This window comes from Hippocampus bargibanti, linkage group LG09, assembly GCF_051943395.1.
Source record: "Hippocampus bargibanti isolate YZ-2025 linkage group LG09, ASM5194339v1, whole genome shotgun sequence".
In the NCBI taxonomy this organism is placed as follows: domain Eukaryota; kingdom Metazoa; phylum Chordata; class Actinopteri; order Syngnathiformes; family Syngnathidae; genus Hippocampus; species Hippocampus bargibanti.
Window position 1 is genome coordinate 17,361,059 of NC_142742.1, and position 17,106 is coordinate 17,378,164.

At 44.8% G+C, this 17,106-nt stretch overlaps 1 protein-coding gene across 1 annotated transcript in view; it reads right to left on the reverse strand.

The window, feature by feature from the left end:
• Positions 1–8,634, reverse strand: part of kif6 (kinesin family member 6) — a 65,327-nt gene extending 56,693 nt beyond the window's left edge. Inside the window, exons 1-3 of the mRNA XM_089004396.1 lie at positions 8,503–8,634; positions 3,800–3,909; positions 1,324–1,398 (exon numbers count right to left, since the gene is read on the reverse strand). Coding sequence (XP_088860522.1) covers positions 1,324–1,398; positions 3,800–3,909; positions 8,503–8,562 — 245 coding nt within the window. The 5' untranslated portion in view covers positions 8,563–8,634. The remainder of the gene's footprint in view (positions 1–1,323; positions 1,399–3,799; positions 3,910–8,502) is intronic.
• Positions 8,635–17,106: the final 8,472 nt, after the last annotated feature.

Consider the following 17,106-nt stretch of genomic DNA (forward strand, 5'->3'; position numbering starts at 1 on the left):
TTTATAGTCACACTGATGAATGGGGGAGGGGGGCATAGAAGGAGGAGGAAACACCTTGTTACATTACAACAACCAACTTTAATGACAGGAAATTCCATGTGAACTCCTTCTCGTGGCTGATTTCCCTACTGGATAGCAAGTTGCCAATTTGGCAGGCATTAAAGCTGGAATGAACTAAGTTTGGGGCGGAAAAGTTTAAAGAGGTGAATTTTTAACTGCTGCTTGTCCAAGCAATTTGGGTTCAATTTCCTTTAATATCAGTCGGGCAATAACTGCATACATTCAATTACTAAATACATACATACATACACACATACATACATACATACATACATACATACATACATACATACATACATACATACATACATACACATACATACATACATACATACATACATACATACACACATACATACATACATACATACATACATACATACATACATACATACATACATACATACATACATACATACATACACACACACATACATACATACATACATACATACATACATACATACATACATACATACATACATACATACATACATACATACATACCTACCTACGTACGAACAAACGAACGAACGAACGTACGAACGAACGAACGAACGAACGAACGAACGAACGAACGAACGAACGAATGAACGAACGAACGAACGAACGAACGAACAGTGTGGAAAGCAAAGAGGACCATATAGTAGTCATTTGGAAAGGAACCTCCACTGCATCTTGTATGCGGTAGCGTTTAAATGTTACAATTTTCTACTTTACAGTAATAATATTTATTTGAGAATTGTGAGGGATAGAGAGCCATGGCAGAAAAATAACTTTTTTATTGTACTTTTAAATTTCTTTGAAAGCTCACATTGTATTTAGCTCATATAGAGAGTGACTTTTGAGGAGGTTTGTCTCATGATACAGCACTTTGTCACTTTAGATGAAAATGGCTCACAGCGATCCTCTGTGCTGTGGCTTGTAAAAATTCTGACACTCACAATGGCAGGACGTTCCATCTTGCTTGCCAGTTGAGACCACTTAGTGGTTTAAGTTTGTCAAGTACACCAAAAATCAGGCATCCTTCATTTGCATCTTGAAACACTGAGTTGAGCTGATTTCCTGTTCGTTACGCTCGGTGAAGTTCATGTGAAAGGACTTAAACTCGGATGAGTTGTGTTATCCAAAGATGGGAGAATCTTGCATTTTATTATATGTGAATAAAAATTAAAATATTTAAAATAATAATAAATGCCCACAGTAATAACTTTTTTAACAAGAAAATATCAGATCAAAGCAATAGTGGGATGCCACTTTTACCTGTCTGCAACTGGTTTTGCGATGTGTTCGAAAATGTCTTCTTGGTTTGTTGCTTGATCGAACACTTTTTGGAACCTGGGCAAAAGAAGAAATTGTATTTTCTTTGATCTTCAAATGTTTTTATACTACTACTACTACGACAACTATGACTACAACATAATTCATCTAACGGGACACACACAAAATTGTTAAACTTGTGCACTCTTCCAAAACTAGATTCAAAGTCATTGTCCTTTTTTTTTTTTAAAGTAGTCTTGAACCTTGCTTTCGCCAAGCCCCCCAAAAAAGAATAAAAGATGAGAGCGATGTGAATGGAATCCGCCCAGCAGGTTTCTTAAATGTGGAAATTGTATTTATACAAGGGCATAAGGGAACCTCCGCAAGCTATTATAAGAGCTTGTGGTTTGCAAAGACGCTCCATGTCCACTAGTGTCTGACTCCCTAACTGTGAATTTAGGGCTTGGAAGCGTGGCGTGAGCCCTGCCCAGAGGGTATATAAGGCTGCAGCTTTCACCACCAGATGTTCTGGTTCAGCAATGACAGAGCTGGTAGACGGATTATTCTTGATATGCAACCTGGGTAACAACAATTTTAACTTTTCAATTCTTTATTTTGGGCCGTTCCAGCAGTCTTACTGCTATTTACTTCAAGCCCAAGTGTAATTCATGTACAGAGTGTACCTCGCCTCATGCTCAGACGCAGCACACCCAAATGAGGTGAAAGAAATTGGATGGGATAGCCATTTGGAGATTGAGATTGAAGTGGTCAACCTCGTTAGGATGACGACCTTACAGTGCGGAGGTGCAGGGTTCAATTCGTCCTTCCAAGGGTGGAGTTTGCATATTATGCGTTTCCTTTGGGTACACCAGTTTCTTCCCACATTCCAAAAACGCAGAATTCAGATTTCTCTAGAGTGCCCATAGGTGTGATTGTGAGTGCAAATCGTTGTTCGTCTATGTGTGCCGTGCAATTGGTTGGCAACCAGTTCAGAATGTACCCCAAAAGACAGCTGGGGTAGGCTACAGCTCGTCCATGACCCTTGGGAGGATAAGTGGATCGGAATGGAACTGTATAGTGCCACTTAGCAGTTTTTTTTGACAACGATACTAGTGCAGCGTGTTCTACCGGAAACAAATTCCTTGTGTGTTCTACATACTTGGCAATAAAGATGATTCTGATTCTGAAAATGGATCCCCAATGAAGTCATTTTATACCACAATCAACACAGAACTACATACTACATACTACATACTACATACTACATACTTGGCAATAAAGATGATTCTGATTCTGATAAAGTAAGATTTTTAAAAAAGAATAAATATTTCTAAAATTCAAAAAAGTAATGTTCGACCCGAAGCGAGATCCTGAAGTGTGACATCACTTTAAGACAATCATAGCGGTGCACACTATGTAAATTGTACAAAGCCAGACAGAAATAGATCCAGAAAGTGCCGTTTTAAATTTATCTGAAGAGATGCAGGTATTTAAATGTATTTAAAGGAAGAAGAGGTTGTTCGCAAGATGTATAATGGACCGTAAATGTACGAGCCAGATGTTTAGGATATATAAAATGTGTGCAAAAAGACAGACGTGGAGATGAAACGCACCGGGATTAGAAGAATAGAAAGGCACCGTATTTTCCGGTGTATAAGGCGCACCGCAGCCCGTTAGTCGAGTGGTTAGCACACCGGCTTCACCGTGCAGAGGTCGCCGGTTCGCGTCCCGGTCCGGCCTCCCTGTGTGGAGTTTGCATGTTCTCCTCGGGCCCGCATGGGTTTTCTCCGGGTCCTCCGGTTTCCTCCCACATTCCAAAAACATGCATGGCAGGTAGATTGACCACCTCAAATTGTCCCTAGGTGTGAGTGTGAGAGTGACTGTTGTAAGTCTTTGTGTGCCCTGCGATTGGTTGGCAACCAATTCAGGGTGTATCCCGCCTTGTGCCCGAAGACAGTTGGGATTGGCTCCAGCACCCCCGTGACCCTAATGAGGAATAAGCAGTATGGAAAATGGATGGATGGGTGGATAAGGCGCACCGGAGTAAAGGCACACCCCAAATGAATGGTGTATTTTCAAACTGTTTCCATGTATAAGGCGCACCAGACTATAAGGAACACCTTCAATGAATAAAAGAAAGTTTACATAATATATATAATATATTTTTTCAAAATATAAGGCTCACCACATTATAAGGCGCTATATTGAGCCTGGGGTTACGCACTACATCTTCTACAGGGCGAAATAGAGTCGGTGACTGCTGACAGTAGTTGTGAGACCTGTTGTAGCTCAATATTACTTCACATGTAAGGCGTGTCTGCATATAAGGCACAGGGTCATCTTTTGAAGAAAATCATAGCTTTTGGGTGCGCCTGATATAACGGAAAATACGGTACTCCAAAAAATCGGTGTCCAAGTTCATTCTTGACCTCTCGGGGTTTTCAGCATTACATTTTAAATCAATCTCTAACAGTAGTACCTGAAACTGAAGCACTCCCTCTTGTTGTTTACAAAGCCATCAGCCATGTCCTTGGGTACCACAAAATCCAGCGCTGCACTTGTTTGTGGGTCATTGTTGACCGAGTACACCTAAGGGAGGCAGAAACAACAGGAGTCAATCAACCTGTGGTGCCACGTACCCTCCAAAACTCAATGTATAATGTTACAAGCCATCTCAGCGTGAAAAAAAGGTTTTGTGTGTTTTTTGCATAAAAACAGCAGTGTGGCTGCTAGTGATTAGTACGTCGGCACGCGTATAATTGTGCAAAATGTAATAGTTTGTATGAGGGATACCCATATCCAGGCCTGGAGAGCCACTGTACCGTCTGTTCTCCACTGCTCCGGCTACAACACACTTGATTCAGATCATCAGCTCATTAGCCAGCTCTGAAGCGGCATCAAAACGGTTCCTGATGATTTGAATCAGGTGCATTGCTCCAGAATGAGCTGGAAAACAGGCAGGACAGCGGCCCTTGAGGACCAACTTTGGAGACCCCTGGTGTATATCTAAATATTTTAAGTCAAATGAACTGATTTTGACATTTGTACATGTTGGAACTGCTTTATCCTCATAAGGGTGCTCGAGCCTATCTATCACTGTCTTCACGCAGTAGGCAGTACACCCAGAACTAGTTGGCAGCAAAACACAGGACACACAGCGATAAACAACCATTCGCGTTCACATTTACACCTCGGGACCTTTTAAAGTGTTCAATCAGTCTGCCAGAGTGGTGCAAGACATGTATCATGACTGTAAGAAAGTTGTCAGGTGTGCTGTCGGTGTGACGGACGAATTCAAGGTGGAGTTGGAACTCCACCAGGAGTCAGCTCTGAGCCCCCTCTTATTCGCTATGGTGATAGACAGGCTGACAGCTGATGCTAGACAAGAATATCCTTGGACCATGATGTTTCCAGATGACATTGTGATCTGTAGCGAGAGCAGGGAACCGGTCGGGAAGAAACTCGAGAGGTGGAGGTTTGCCCTGGAAAGGAGAGGAATGAAGATCAGTCGCAGACGGAATATATCTGTGTGAATGAGAGGGACCCAAATACAAGAGTGATGCTTCAGGGAGAAGAGATAAAGAAGGTGCAGAATTTTAAGTACTTGGGTTTATCTGTCCAGAGCAATGGAGAGTGTGGAAAAGAGGTGAAGAAGCATGTACAGACAGGCTGGAATGGCTGGAGAAAAATGTCAGGTGTGATGTGTGATAAAAGGGTTTCAGCTACGATGAAAGGAAAGGTGTATAAAACGTTGGTGAGACCAGCCATGATGTTTGGACTAGAGACAGTGCCACTGAAGAAAAGACAGGAAGCAGAGCTGGAAGTAGCAGAGACGAAGATGCTAATGCTGTCTTTGGGAGTGACCAGGTTGGATAGGATCAGGAATGAGTACATAAGAGGGACAACTCATATTCGAGGCTTTGGAGAGACGTTCAGAGAAGCCACACTGAGATACTTTGGACATGTCCAGAGGAGAGAGAGTGACTATATCGGGAGAAGGATGAAGAGCTTTGAACTGCAAGGCAGGAGACCGGGAGGAAGATCAAAGAGGAGGTTTATGGATGTTGTCAAAGAGGACATGAAGGTAGCTGGTGTGAGAGAAGAGGGTGCACAAAACCGGGTTAGTTGGAGGACACTGATTTGCTGTGGCCACCTCTGAACGGAAAGGCCGAAAGGAAAAGAAGAGAATCAGTCTGCCATCCGTGTTTTTGGAAAGTGGGAGGAAACCAGAAGACCTGGATCGTGTGGAGAACATTCAAATTCCACACAGCTGGATTTGAACCCGGTACTTCTTCACTGTAGGGTCAATGCGCTACCCACTATGTCACTGGGTTGCCAAAAAGGTGAATAGTTCTAGTGTAAAGGATCAGAAAGTATCCTTTGTCACTCTGCTTCTATTCATTCATATATTGCCATATCTCATTATTATTATTATCTCAAGGAGGAGACTGTGCTGAACGGTTGTGCCTTTTCGGCACCACAAATATGCCAGCACTGTTTTTGATTGGGAGGAATGTCGGTGCCATTTGACTGTCATCCCTGCACAGCTATGGGTCGATTGTGCTTTTTTGCACCCGTAATTGGCAGCATTTTCACAGTCCCACACTGTTCAGCGAAAAGGTCGGTGCTGTTGGACATTCTGCGGATGGATGTATGCATGACTTGAGGAGCCTGCAATCGACGAAAGGAGCGTCAGCGCCGAGCACTGATGCATATGTGGAACTGTCGCAGCTTGGAATTGATGTGGATTTATGTGGGACAGGAGATGTGAAACAATTTCTTTTTGTCTATGGATGGTACAGCTTTGTGTTTGCTTCCAACATTTAGCTTGTAGCAGACGTGCAAATTCCACCATAATGTTCCTGATCCACTGGTGAAAAGGTTGCTTTGATCCTCTCCTCTTATCTAGAACTGCTTCATACAAAAAACAGAGGGTACATAAAGTGCTTTAGATTGAAAGACTGTCGGTGTGTTTTGTGTTGTGTCACATTGTACCTATTTTTTGTTGTTGTTCTTTTGATTTCAAGATAGGGCTGCCTTTACAGCAGTTCCGTATTTTGTTTTTCTACGTATTCCATTCCTTTCGTCTTACTTTCATAACTTTGCTGCTGTAAAATGTCTCCACTGTGAGACTAATAAAGGCTAATCCAATTATAAACATGTCTGTTCTTTTATAAAATGAAATCACTTCAACAAATAAAAAGCCAAGGACCCCGGGACCTGTTCAAAAGTAGCAACATGCTTCTAGTTAGTGAGCTTATGAGCATAAGAATGCTTTTTACAAAATCGTTTGGTCCGAGATCATAATTTTGATCCCAAAATGATATATGGTTCAGCCCAACCACATTCCAAAAGCATGCCTGTCATGGACAAACTGAATAATGTAATTTGGGAACTGCAAGTGGAAGACGACCAGATCACGATGCACCCTGGCGCTTGCTTGAAGACAGGTAAAATTGACTCCAGCTAATCCACAAAAAGTATGGGGATGTTTGTTTCAAACGTTGTCAATAATGTCATAGTCCCATACATGAAGTCCATGCTGAATCCTGAAATACAACAGCCATTTGTAGGCTGCAAATTTAGCATTTTGTGGTGCGGTTACTGTCTGCCCCAAAAAGAAAAGCTGGAACGCATATCATGTGGAAGGCTATAGAAATGGGGGGGGGGTGTATATATATATATATATCATTGTTGTGCTGTGTAGCAAATGCACTTTAGAAATGTGCTTACTAAGGCCAAAGTCATGCCCCAAGGGATACTCAAAAAACTGCCAAACATTAAACCAACAAACATTAAGGCAGTGGTTGACATTGAAAGTGAGGTCAGCTGGGTCACGTTGAACACTCTCGTTCTTTGGTTTTGATCCTCAACATATGTGGTGGCATATGTGACCAAGACACTAATGCAATTATAAGACCATGGGGGTTGAGGCAAAGAAAAGAATACAACATTAATGATTAGATTGTTTGCATTGACAGTCCTTTGTTTTGTTACTTTCGCATGTATATGCGCAGAGCGTCCAAAAATCCTCAATGATGTGGCTGTGGTCATTTCATTGTGCTAGATATTGTCCCTACATGCTAAATGGCCACGGAACCCATCTGTGTAATTTGATTTATTCCTTCCATCAGTTGCCGTAGCCAGGCAATAAACTGGATTGCAGGAAGTCTTTTCCGGGGCTTTTTGCATGTCAACCCAATAAAAGCCAAATTTACCTAATAACTGGTAAAGATGAGATTACATAATGCACACAAAAAGAAAAAACACATTCTTCTGTACAGTACGTCTATCATTTTTGCTGTCGGCCACTTGTACTGCAATAAAAGCTGCCCTCATCGAGTTATTATGAGTGTGATACGAAATGGATTTTTCATCATCTCATACAAATACGCACAAATTGATGGCTAATAATCGGAAGTACAATAGGTTGTCGAATTATTTCTGATTAAAAAATAGTTATGTTAAAAAAGTAACACAAAATATTGTAAAACCTCAACTCATGATTTGTCAAAAATTTGGTACAAGGATTATGAAAGTTGACACACATGATTTACTTTCACAGTCCATATAAAATAATGTGGTGGGCTGGATCTGGCCCCCTTGACCTCGAATTTAACACCTGTTGTATAGAGGGCAAGCATCAGGTCTCGTTGAGATTTTTTAGATGATGTTCCAACATAATGAAATGTGTTGGATTTATAATGTGATCTGCTCAAAATTTTCTGTTGTTCTGTGAGGTTGATTTCAACAGGTGTCATTCAGTAATAATCTGGTGGTCGTTTTGAAAACAATAAAATCTATTTAATGAATTACTTTATATCATTATTGATTATTAATAACAAAAAATCTGCAAAACACACGTTTTTACTTTTATGGTGCATTCAAGAACAGCCAAGAAAAGAGGATATTATGTCTGTAAAGTGACCTTGAGAGTTTTGAAAGGCGCTTATAAATCAAAATGTATTTTTGCGCTTGTCGTTGATGCATAACAAATCGACACTGCAAATTAAAAATGGGAGGCCAAAGCATGATTTTCAATTGGGTTAAACATTTAAACTGTAGCTGTGTTTTTCCCCGTGCAATTCTTGGGACGTGACACAGGACACACAAGTTCGGCAGTAAAGTTTCCGTTCATGCGTGCATTTGCGCCCATACTGTCGAGTACACGTGTTAACTTACCGCGGTATTTTTCTTGGTGGGCTTTATACGGGCATATATTTGAATCGTCTGTTTTACCATTATATCTTTCGAAAGGCCAATTGTTTACTTTCCGTTTTGTATGCTGACTTGCGCTGACTCGCGACAGTTGGCTGGATGCTGGAGTGCGTTCAATTTGGTTGCCTAGTGACCAAAAATCGAGTGAAGGGGGCGGGTGGTGGCGATTTACAAAGATCGTTTATATTGAGAAAATGGTCTCTGGGAGAAGGGAGAAAAAAAACGTGTGTTGGCAAAGCCGACACGTCAGTCACACCAGTTTCGAGGTTGTTTGTGTGTGCGTACCTTCATGGTTGCTTAAAAAAGACAGTCAAATTGTAAACATGTTTTTTTTACCAGTATTTGTATGCTCAAGTCAACACCCGTTACTCAATATTCATCAGGTTACTGAGCCTTGACAGTTATTCATAATGCAAATTGGTTAAACGTCAGCTGTCATACTTGCATACATTTCTATGTGTAGAAAAATAACTTAACATTATTGCATCATCTGTTAGGAAATGCAAGAAAATTAATTATAATGCTGTGGCGGGCACTGGGACCGGGCATCTCACCCAGCAGGTGTACAGGAGGGGGCGGGTTTATGTCACATATATTTCACTGCAGTTTCGGTTTTACTTCACTTTCTCATTGTTAGCAGTTGGAATAAAGACGTACTCCAATCGACCGTGTGTTCTCATTCCTCAACTGCTACACTGGTGACCCCGACGTTCGAAATGTTCATGACAGCAGACGAAGAGATATCTTCCACGGCCATGCCGCCACGACCGGCGCCTCAGCTCGCAGCTGCCGCCTACGCAGCGAAGCTGCCCGAGTTTTGGAGTAGCGACCCGGCTTCGTGGTTCCGACATGTGGAAGCGCTTTTCCACCTACGAGGCGTCACGACAGATGAGCCGAAATATTATCTGGTCGTGGCGTCTCTCAACGAACAGACGACTCGTCGTGTGCTGCCTCTCTTGCATGCACCTCCACCGAGCGAAAAATACGCAGCGCTCAAACACCTGCTGCTCCGACGGTTCACGTTGTCGGCCTCTGAGAGAGCAGACAGGCTTCGTTCTCTTCCCGGACTCGGCGACGGAACAGCAGTGGACCTGATGGACAAAATGTTGTCACTACTGGGTTCGGATGACGGCGGATTCCTGTTCCCCCACGTGTTCCTTCGCCAGCTACCGGCCTCTGTGCGCGCCGTGCTAGCCAACTCGACGTGCCTAGCCACCGGCGACTACCGAGGTTTGGCTGAAGAAGCGGACCGGGTGCTGCTGGCGACACGGAGGTTCGCCGTGCAAAGCGTGACGGCCGAACCCCTCGGCGGGGCGGCAGCGAACATCGACCCGACCCTAGTAGCCGGAGTGGTCACGCGGAAGCGACACGAGAAAGCCCTCTGTTTTTTCCACCAGCGGTTTGGCGCCAAGGCCCGACGCTGCACACCACCCTGCACCTACGAGGCTCCGGGAAACGCCAGCGCCGGCACCCAATAGCGGCCGTGGGTGCCGGCAACGAAAGCGAGCTGCTTTTTATCACAGACTCCTCGTCAGGTAGACGTTTTCTGGTGGACAGCGGGGCACAAGTAAGCCTGCTGACGCCCACGGCCTCGGACAAGACGGCAGGTGGATGTGGGCCTCCCCTGCGCGCAGCTAACGGCTCGCCCATTGCCAGCTTTGGCACCAGGTCGGTAACTGTGTGTTTCCACGAACGAAAATTCGAGTGGGACTTTATTGTGGCCTCAATTACAGTTCCGATAATCGGCGCGGATTTTTTATGCGCTCATGGACTGCTTGTGGACATTGCTAACCGTCGTTTGATCGACGCCATCTTTTTCGCCACTTTCCCATGTGAGGCTGGAGGGCTTGGAGCCTTGACGCACGCAAATTATTTAACGTCAGGTAACGTTTATGAACGCCTGCTGACCGATTATCCGTCGTTAACCACACCCGCCTTTTCCAATGCCAATACAAAACACGGGGTACAACATTTCATTCCCACGGTTGGCCCGCCAGTTTTTGCCCGCGCTCGTCGCCTCGACGCGGCAAAATTGGCAATGGCGAAAGGGGAGTGCGCGACGATGGAGCGCTTGGGCATCGTGAGGCGTTCCAACAGCCCGTGGGCCTCACCATTGCACATGGTGCCCAAAAGTGACGGTTCTTGGCGGCCGTGCGGTGATTTTCGTCGGCTTAATAATGTAACCACACACGACCGTTACCCAATTCCGCACATCCAGGACTTTTCCGCACGTTTGGCCGGAGCCGTGATCTTTTCCAAAGTTGATCTCGTTCGCAGTTATCACCAGGTTCCGGTACGGGCAGAAGATGTGCCAAAAACTGCAGTAATAACCCCTTTTGGCCTTTTTGAATTCCTCCGTATGCCTTTTGGCCTGAAGGGGGCGGCACAGACCTTTCAAAGACTGATGGACTCAGTCTTGCGAGGCCTAGATTTTGTGTTCGTCTACCTCAACGACATTCTTGTGGCCAGCCCTTCACCAGAGGAACACCTGTCGCACTTAAGGATGGTTTTCAAGCATCTTGATGTGCATGGCCTTATCGTTAACCCTGTGAAGTGCCAATTTGGTTTGCCCAAGATCGATTTCTTGGGGCACCGCATTTCTCCACAGGGTGCCATCCCCTTACCCGCCAAAGTGCAGGCTGTGGTGAATTTCCCCCGCCCAGCCACAGTTAAAGCTTTGCAGGAGTTTTTGGGCATGATAAATTTTTACAACCGGTTTCTTCCTCACGCAGCCGACCTCCTACAACCCCTCTACGGCGCCTTGAGAAAAAAGAAGGCTAATGACCCCGTCGAGTGGGCCCCGCAACGAGTGCAGTCCTTTGAACGAGCCAAGGAGGCTCTTGCGGGTGCAACTCTTCTGGTCCACCCGATCTCAACCGCACAGGTGGCCTTGACTACCGACGCGTCTGATGTTGCCGTAGGGGCGGTGGTTGAGCGGCTTGTGGAGAACGAATGGCAGCCCCTTGCATTTTTCAGTCGGAAGCTGCAAGATAACGAACGCAAGTATAGTGTTTTCGACAGAGAGTTGTTAGCACTCTATCTTGCAACGCGCCATTTTCGTTTCCTCCTCGAGGGGCGCCGGTTCACCGCCTACGTCGATCATAAACCCCTTACATTCGCCATGTCCAAGGTGACCGAACCGTGGTCGGCCCGACAGCAACGGCATCTAGCGGCTATTTCCGAATTCACAACAGACATTCGGCATGTGGCCAGCAAATGTAACCCTGTGGCCGATTGCCTGTCACGCACGATCGTTTGTCCAGTCCAGCTCGGGGTGGATTTCTCAGAGATGGCCACGGCCCAATCTGAGGATCCGGACATCCACGAACTCAAGGCAGCAGGCACGGCCCTGAAACTGGAGGAGGTGGCAGTGTGTGAAGGGGGTCCCGCTCTCCTCTGTGATGTGTCTACGGGTCGCACTCGTCCCGTGGTTCCGCAGGAGTGGCGTCGGCAAATTTTTGATTCAATTCATTCCCTTTCACACCCTGGCGTCCGGGCGTCAGTCAAAATACTTGGGGCCAAGTTTGTCTGGCCTGGGTTAAGAAAGGACGTCAGGAAGTGGGCAGCTGCATGCGTGGCATGTCAGCGCGCCAAAGTCCACAGGCACACCCGGGCGAACCTAGAAACTTTTCCGATTCCGGCCAGGAGATTTGACCACGTCCATGTGGACCTGGTCGGGCCCCTCCCTCCTTCGCAGGGTTGAACACATCTCCTCACTATGGTCGATCGGACTAGGTGGCCGGAAGCTGTCCCCCTGTCCTCCACAACCTCGACAGACATTGCCCGCGCATTTCTGTCATCCTGGGTCCCACGTTTCGGCACGCCGTCCGATATCACTTCGGACAGAGGCCCCCAGTTTGTGTCCGAGCTCTGGTCGGCCATGGCGCAGTCCTTGGGTGTGCAGGTACACCGCACTATGGCCTACCACCCACAGGCTAACAGGATGTGTGAACGTTTCCACCGGTCACTTAAAGCCGCGCTACGGGCCGCACTATCGGACGGTAACTGGGTTGACCGGCTTCCGTGGGTCCTGCTCGGGTTACGTTCAGCTCCTAAAGAAGACCTTAACGCCGCTCCGGCAGAGTTAGTACTCGGTCAGCCACTCCGCATCCCTGGTGAATTCCTGCCTGAAGCTTCGGGTGCACCTTCTTTCCCCCTTTTGCCAGGGGAGCCCCTGGCTCCAGCACCATTTCACCACGGCGTCCCCAAAATATTCGTTCCGTCTGCTCTCAGGTCAGCCCGTTTCATCTTCGTGCGTCATGATGCCCACCGCTCTCCCCTCCGGCCGCCGTATGATGGCCCGTTTAGAGTGCTCGAACACGGGGAAAAGAGTTTTGTGCTCGATATGGGTGGGAGAAGGGAGGGCGTTTCTATAGACAGACTCAAGCCGGCTCACATAATTGCAGGCGAGGACGTTTCGCCGGCCCAGGTCCCACGTCGCGGACGCCCTCCAAAACCTCCAGCCTCTCCGCGGCATGAGTGTCGTTCCCCCACTCAGTTCTCACCCGGATCACCTGCCCGAGCAATTTCACCTTTACCACTGAACGACGGACTGCATAGTCGTTGTGGCAGGCTGGTCAAGCCCCCTGCAAGATTTTCGCCTTGACTGTCCTTCTGGGTGTTCTGGGGGGGGGGCTGTGTGGCGGGCACTGGGACCGGGCATCTCACCCAGCAGGTGTACAGGAGGGGGCGGGTTTATGTCACATATATTTCACTGCAGTTTCGGTTTTACTTCACTTTCTCATTGTTAGCAGTTGGAATAAAGACGTACTCCAATCGACTGTGTGTTCTCATTCCTCAACTGCTACAATGCAATCGTTCTAAAAGAGAACCATCTAGCATTCTTGGATTGTAAAGTAATTATAAAATAGGACAGAGCGCTAAAAACAGAAGTCTTTAGGAAGGGTACGCACACTGACCAATACTTACTTTTTGACTCTAACCACCCTTTACAACACAAACTATGAGTTATCAGAACCCTCCAGCATAGGGCTAAACTAATACCAACTAGCATTGAAGGTAGAGAAAAGGAGTCAAAATATATCAGGAGAGCACTCACTAACTGTGGGGACCCTCAGTGGTCATTAAACAAATGTCAGAAAGAAAGAATAGGGAATGAAACCAAAAATTCTCAAGATACAAAAAGGAGAGGAAGTAGCAGTACCTTACATTGCAGGAGTTTCTGAAAAATTACAAAGAGTCCTTTGGCAACACAAAATTCCTACTTATTTCAAACGGATAAACATGTTAAGGCAAAAATTAGTGCATCCAAAAGATAGGCTACCAAATGAAAAACAAAGTAATGTAGTTTATTCCATACATTGTAACAATGAAAATTGTAAAGAGCAGTACATTGGGGAGACTCAACAAATTCTCAAAAAAAGACTATCAACATCGCAGGGACAATACAAGTGGGCCTCAATCGGCAGTACATTTGCACCTAAAAGCAAGCAACCACTCATTTGACGACAATGAGGTTAAAATCTTAGTGAAAGAACATGGATGGTTTGAAAGGGGGGGTAAAAGAAGCGATTCTTATAAAACAACAAAATCCTTCATTAAACCGGTCTGGTGGGGTGAGGTTCAATTTGGATCGTTCTTACAATAGCCTGCTTAGGCAAAACAGGTTAGGCAACATTCGTAATGCTGATGAGGTGATACCGGTGGGAGTGGGGCAAATAGGCCAGTCGTTAGTCAGGAATGTAGGAACAATCAGTGGGGCCACAGGGAGTGGTCCTCTGCTCCCTCCAACCTGAGAGTAGGGACCTATCATAGCTGTGCCGCCATGTCTGGATATTAGGGATATATAAATAGGGACGATACGACCAGTCAGACTTGAGTTCGCTGACGAAGCCTCTTGGATAGGAGGCGAAACGTCCGAAACCTTCAAATACAGATGACGGCTGAAGAAACCTTCTCATCGATGGACCACTCCTGTACAACTGAGAGCTTACACAGACATATTGTATTGATTGTATTGTATTGTGCCTTGGCTCAATGAAGGTTGCAAAATACTGGTCTATGTGTACCTAATGTCCATCCATCCATTTTCCAAACCGCTTGGTCCTCATTATAGTCACGGGGTGCTGTAGCCTATCCCAACCGTCTTCGGGCACACGACCAGTCAGACTTTAGTTCGCTGTTGAAGCCTCTTGGATAGGAGGCGAAACGTCCGACACCTTCAAAAAGTACAGATGACGGCTGAAGAAACCTTATCATCAATCATTCTCAAAATGAGAACCTTTGTTTTCGTTGCACCAGGAACAAGTCTGTCAGAGTAAATGCAGTCGGGGAAAGTAGCTGCAGGTACTTGTAGTTACTACAATTGAGGACAGCAGCATGATAAAACTAGTGGTTGACATTCTGCTTCACAGTTCTGAGGTTTTGAATTCAACTCTCGGCTCCAGTGTAGAGTTTGCAACATACTATCTTATGTCGAGTACATTAACATATATATTATGATCCCACTTCTGCTGTGCTTCCTCACACATTCCACAATTGTGCCTGGATTCAGTCAAAACACTAGATCTGTGTTGCATTCGATCAGCTGCACCATTATTTAAAGAAGTTCCGGGCAGGTGAATTTTTAGACTTTCTGGTTTAAATTGTCAATTGTTGTGTAGCTTGAACATTGGAATCTGGCAGTGAGGTCTGCCAAATTGGCCAACAGGCAAAGTCCTAAATGTTACCACCAAATAGGACACTGTGCTAGACGTGTTTTTCCCTTTTTCCCTTTGTTATGCCTCAAAAGCTGTCCCTCTTTTTTCATTTTTTTGTAGTTATCCAGAGGTGAATAATCCAGCAAAGCAAACAAGTCTGAGCAAAGCTTTGGCGTGTAACCATGTGTGCATAACAAATGACAGACAACCTCTTCAGTCAAACCTTCTGTCTCTTAAGTTTCTGATCGGATATTTTTGTCCGTGTGTGATGCATTTTCAAATAATGATGCCAATCAAATTAGATATATGATGGTTTTGGAGAAGGATGATTTAAAAATAACATTTAAAATTCTACTCTCGTATCATTCATACGTACATAATAAATACTTTTTTTTTTGTTATCCGCAAACTCCATCTTTAATAGTAGATGGGTGAAATTGAACAACAACACATCCCACACTAGAATGAATATTTAATAATCATCATACTGTCAAGTTAAAGAACCATACATCAGGCTTTTAAGAGGTTGTTAGTAGAGTGATGGTTTTACCATTGTCTCCCGTTTCAGCATAGGTGTGTCATGCAGTTTCCACTATTTCATCTGATCTTTGGATGGATGCCAAATGTAGCCAAGCAGGAGGCATTCTTCTTACTTAAAGGACAACCGACGTCTCCGGACAAGTTGTGTCCATAATTTGTAAAATCGCTTGAAATGACTTCTACTGAGCGTATTTTACAAAAATTCCACCGCATATAGCGATATTTTACATTTTAAGACTCACGCTGAACATTCCGGAAGTCTTGTTTTTGAGTTGGTGACGAGTCCTCACCCTACGTCACTGAAGGAACGCCCCTCACCGAGAAAGGACATACCTTGCATCACCTCAATGCATTTTGCGGTACTTTGTTTGGTCTGAAAATTTCGTGTTGATCCGTGTTGATGGCGAAATTAGAAGGAAAACATAAATAACGCAATGGTGAATGGTTGTATGTTACACAGAGACAACTCTTTGATATTCGTTGACAAAAATTCCAAAGTGAAGAATAAAACTATTTCCAACGGAGCTCTGCCGCCATCTTCTGCATTTTCTGTGACACTACACCTCAGTCTTGATCACTCAAAATGACCCTGAAGACCTTCTTTAATCGATTGCATGTATGCTTTCCTCTTCAGAACTATTTGAATCATATTCATAACTGGATGTGTAACAAGAATACATCTTCTCCGAATCTGAAGCCATTGTTTTGATTCTCGAGCAAGGCAAGATGTCTTGGGGTGACGTCACGAACTGGGGGCGGGACTTTCTGAAAATGCCGAATTCACAGCTCAATTTTTTTTGCAGATTTTGGACACTTTAAGTCATTTTTATTGGTGTTTTGCATTTGCAAATATCAGCCTGCGTGTTTTGGGTATTTTAGATGCTATAAAGCGTTTTTTAGGAAACAAAAAAGTGATGTTGGTTGTCCTTCAATACTACTTTGAAATTGTGGAAAGACGAAAAATTGTTTAACATAATAATTGTAGGAAAACAACCGTGATAGTGCCCGGAGAGGGAGAAATATTGCGGAGAGGACTGTGTGGGTAATCTACTCGACAGAATGTGTTTCACAATGGTAACACACGTCCTGCATTCCTTCGTGCCGGACTTTGTTTTGGGGGGTATTTTCTATTATGTGAGAGACAATGGCTCTCTGAGAAGACAGTGGACCCTTTCGGTTGACTATTGCTGACATGTTGGTGCTCGAATACAGATGAGCTGATGACTGGACAAAAGATTTACTGCCGGTATTCTGGGTTTGCCAAGTGACTTGAAAGAGACAATTTGTTCGGCACTTTTGTTTTTGAAACACTACAAGTCAAAAAAATAATTAATGAGTGTGACTTTACTGTATTAGAATGATGTCTGAC